The following is a 2,500-nucleotide window of genomic DNA, read 5'->3' as shown; positions in this document are numbered from 1 at the left end:
TACTAAGCTGTCACTTCATTACGTTAACTGCGTCCAACACCGCCCGTTCCCGCCCCCTGTACCGCCAATTGCGCTGTGCAGAGCTGAACCACAAGCGCAGTTGAATATTGCAGCATTAAAAATAATCAAAGTTTAGCGATCATACATGATACAAAGATAGTCAACGAACAGCGACAGACAGAGTAGGCCTAGTAGTTCTACTAATCCACTTAGAAAAATACTTAAACTATTTACTACACGTAGACCAGGGCTATGACTTAATACTTAGTCTAACAGATTGAGAAGGGCTATGTCGTAAAATAGACAATACGATATTACAGAGGCAAACGAAAGTTAAGGTTGCTTTTGACATAGTACAATGAAGAAAACTGATGCTCTGAATACTGATTCAGCTGTCTCTAAACGTTTTTCTAAGAGAAGCAGTCAACCGCAATTTGGAATACACTTGCTTTTAGCAGGCGGAAGTTTTTCAACGCAAAATAGACGTGCGCTGTTTTCATACATATGGCGGAATACTTAATCAATCGCTATTAGCACCTCTCCTCCCCTGTACTTGCGCGTTACACCCATTTTCAGCTGATCCGCCCAGGAATTAATATGCATGACACGGAAAAGCGCAAATAGCCATTTTCAGCTCCCACGGCAGGCAGTCTGCGCGTTTCCCTCATTGCGGCTTGTTTGTACATATCCTCCCCATGTTTTTACGCGCACGCTACGCCTGAAATGGGCGCAAAACGTTAGTACATCTGGCCCACAGACACACACACACACACGGGGAGGAAGAGAGACATACTCTTCTACCACACATTCAAATACATTTAGATGCATCTCATAAAAACACTGTCATCATGCAATAAAATGAAAACACACACACACACACACACACACACAGACAGAAAGAGAGAGAGAGAGAGAGAGAGAGAGTGCTCACCTTGCTCTGTTTGCGGTCCAGGTAAAACTGATGCTGGCTAATGGCCATAGCCCAGATGGACTTGATGAGTGCAGGACAGGCGTACCAGGTGTGCACGGCGATGCCACTGTGACCAAAGGTCCTTCGGGTCACCGACGCCCTGCAGTTATCAAACACCAATCCCCTTTATATGCACTGAACGCAACCAAACACTCAAGTGTGCTCATAATATTCTGTGTCTGTTTGTGTTTTTTTTTCCATTGTGCTAATTATGTGTGCACTTTTACGGAGTTGTTCTTTAAATCTCATTGTACTGTGTATAATGACAATAAAGGCTTTCTATTCTCTTCCAAGCCATTCTCAGAGACAACTACAGCTCTAGGAACTACATCTGGGTGACTAGGGAGTGATAATCCTTTATATTAATGGATTACGGTAACTCTAAACACCTTACCAAATATATAAATCCTATACACCTTTCTATCAGCTAATCACTTCTACTATTTTGTACAAAGCAGCCGTACATTTATCTAAAGATGGTCTGCATATCAAATGACCCACAATCCTCCATTAATTAGCTCTACATTGTGAATAGTTTACTGTGACTCTATTGACACCAGTGTACTAACTGTATTCACTACATTCCTACTGAGTTATACTGTATGTCTTCTCACATCTGCTGATTTGACGGAAGAGGAGTAGTCGAGTCAACTCCTTTTTCCGTAATGAAAACAGTGCGGTCTTTTACACATAATGTACAGTACATCCTTGTGTTTCTAATGGAATAACAACTATCCATCTTGTGCTCTGGACGCTATGAGATACACACACACACACACATAGGGTGAGCACAGGGCATTTCTACACCACGACCAGATGGTGAGAAAACTGCTTTAAGATGTGACCGAAGGAAGGGGGGAGGAGGAGGAGGAGGAGGAGGAGGAGGAGAAAGAAAGAAAAGAGGAGATGAGGGACGGAGAGAAAGGCCTGTAACTCCCACGCCACACACATCGCCTGCCCACACTGTTTACACTGTGGCACAGACCTCCCTGTGTGTGTGTGTGTGTGTGTGTGTGTGTGTGTGTGTGTGTGTGTGTGTCAGTTGATGTGGCACCACCTCCATCTAGTCCACGGCTCCTTCAAACTTCAATTTAAAAATAGGGTTGACCCACCCTGAAAATAAATCCATGTGGATTCAGCTTGTGTGTGTGTGTGTGTGTGTGTGTGTGTGTGTGTGTGTGTGTGTGTGTGTGTCTGTGTGTCTGTGTGTCTGTGTGTGGTGGGGTGAGGTGCAGTGTGAATCTCTTATCTCTGCTAAATGTCTGCACTAGCCCCCCCCACCCTCGTTAGGCCCGAGCGTGAGGTCAGGAGGTCAGAGAGTCCGTCTCCGAGGCTGACTCACAAAGGACAGCGCAGACGGACGCAGACACACACTCACACGCATGTTGATCTGACTCACGCCGACCCCTCACCTTTTACATTTCAAGTCCATTTTGGTCGACTCTATCCGTTATCCATTCTATCTCTCTCCCTCTCTCTCTATCTCTCTCTTTCTTTCTCTCTCTCTGTCTCTCCATTTTCCTCGATCAT

General features: G+C 44.9%; 1 protein-coding gene across 4 annotated transcripts in view; it reads right to left on the bottom strand.

Annotated features, from left to right (window-relative positions):
* The window catches only part of frmd4a (FERM domain containing 4A), a 99,941-nt gene that overhangs the window by 22,225 nt on the left and 75,216 nt on the right, over nt 1-2,500 (bottom strand). For all 4 annotated transcript variants that reach the window (XR_009940406.1, XM_062547366.1, XM_062547365.1 and 1 more), the window contains exon 13: nt 932-1,074. Coding sequence is in view for 3 of the 4 variants with exons in the window: in XM_062547366.1 (XP_062403350.1) it covers nt 932-1,074 (143 nt within the window). In the remaining variant the exon portion in view is untranslated. The remainder of the gene's footprint in view (nt 1-931; nt 1,075-2,500) is intronic.

The sequence above is a fragment of the Sardina pilchardus genome, chromosome 10 (genome assembly GCF_963854185.1).
Source record: "Sardina pilchardus chromosome 10, fSarPil1.1, whole genome shotgun sequence".
NCBI lineage: Eukaryota > Metazoa > Chordata > Actinopteri > Clupeiformes > Clupeidae > Sardina > Sardina pilchardus.
Note: the sequence above shows the minus strand (reverse complement) of the source record. Positions and strands in the feature narration are given on the sequence as shown.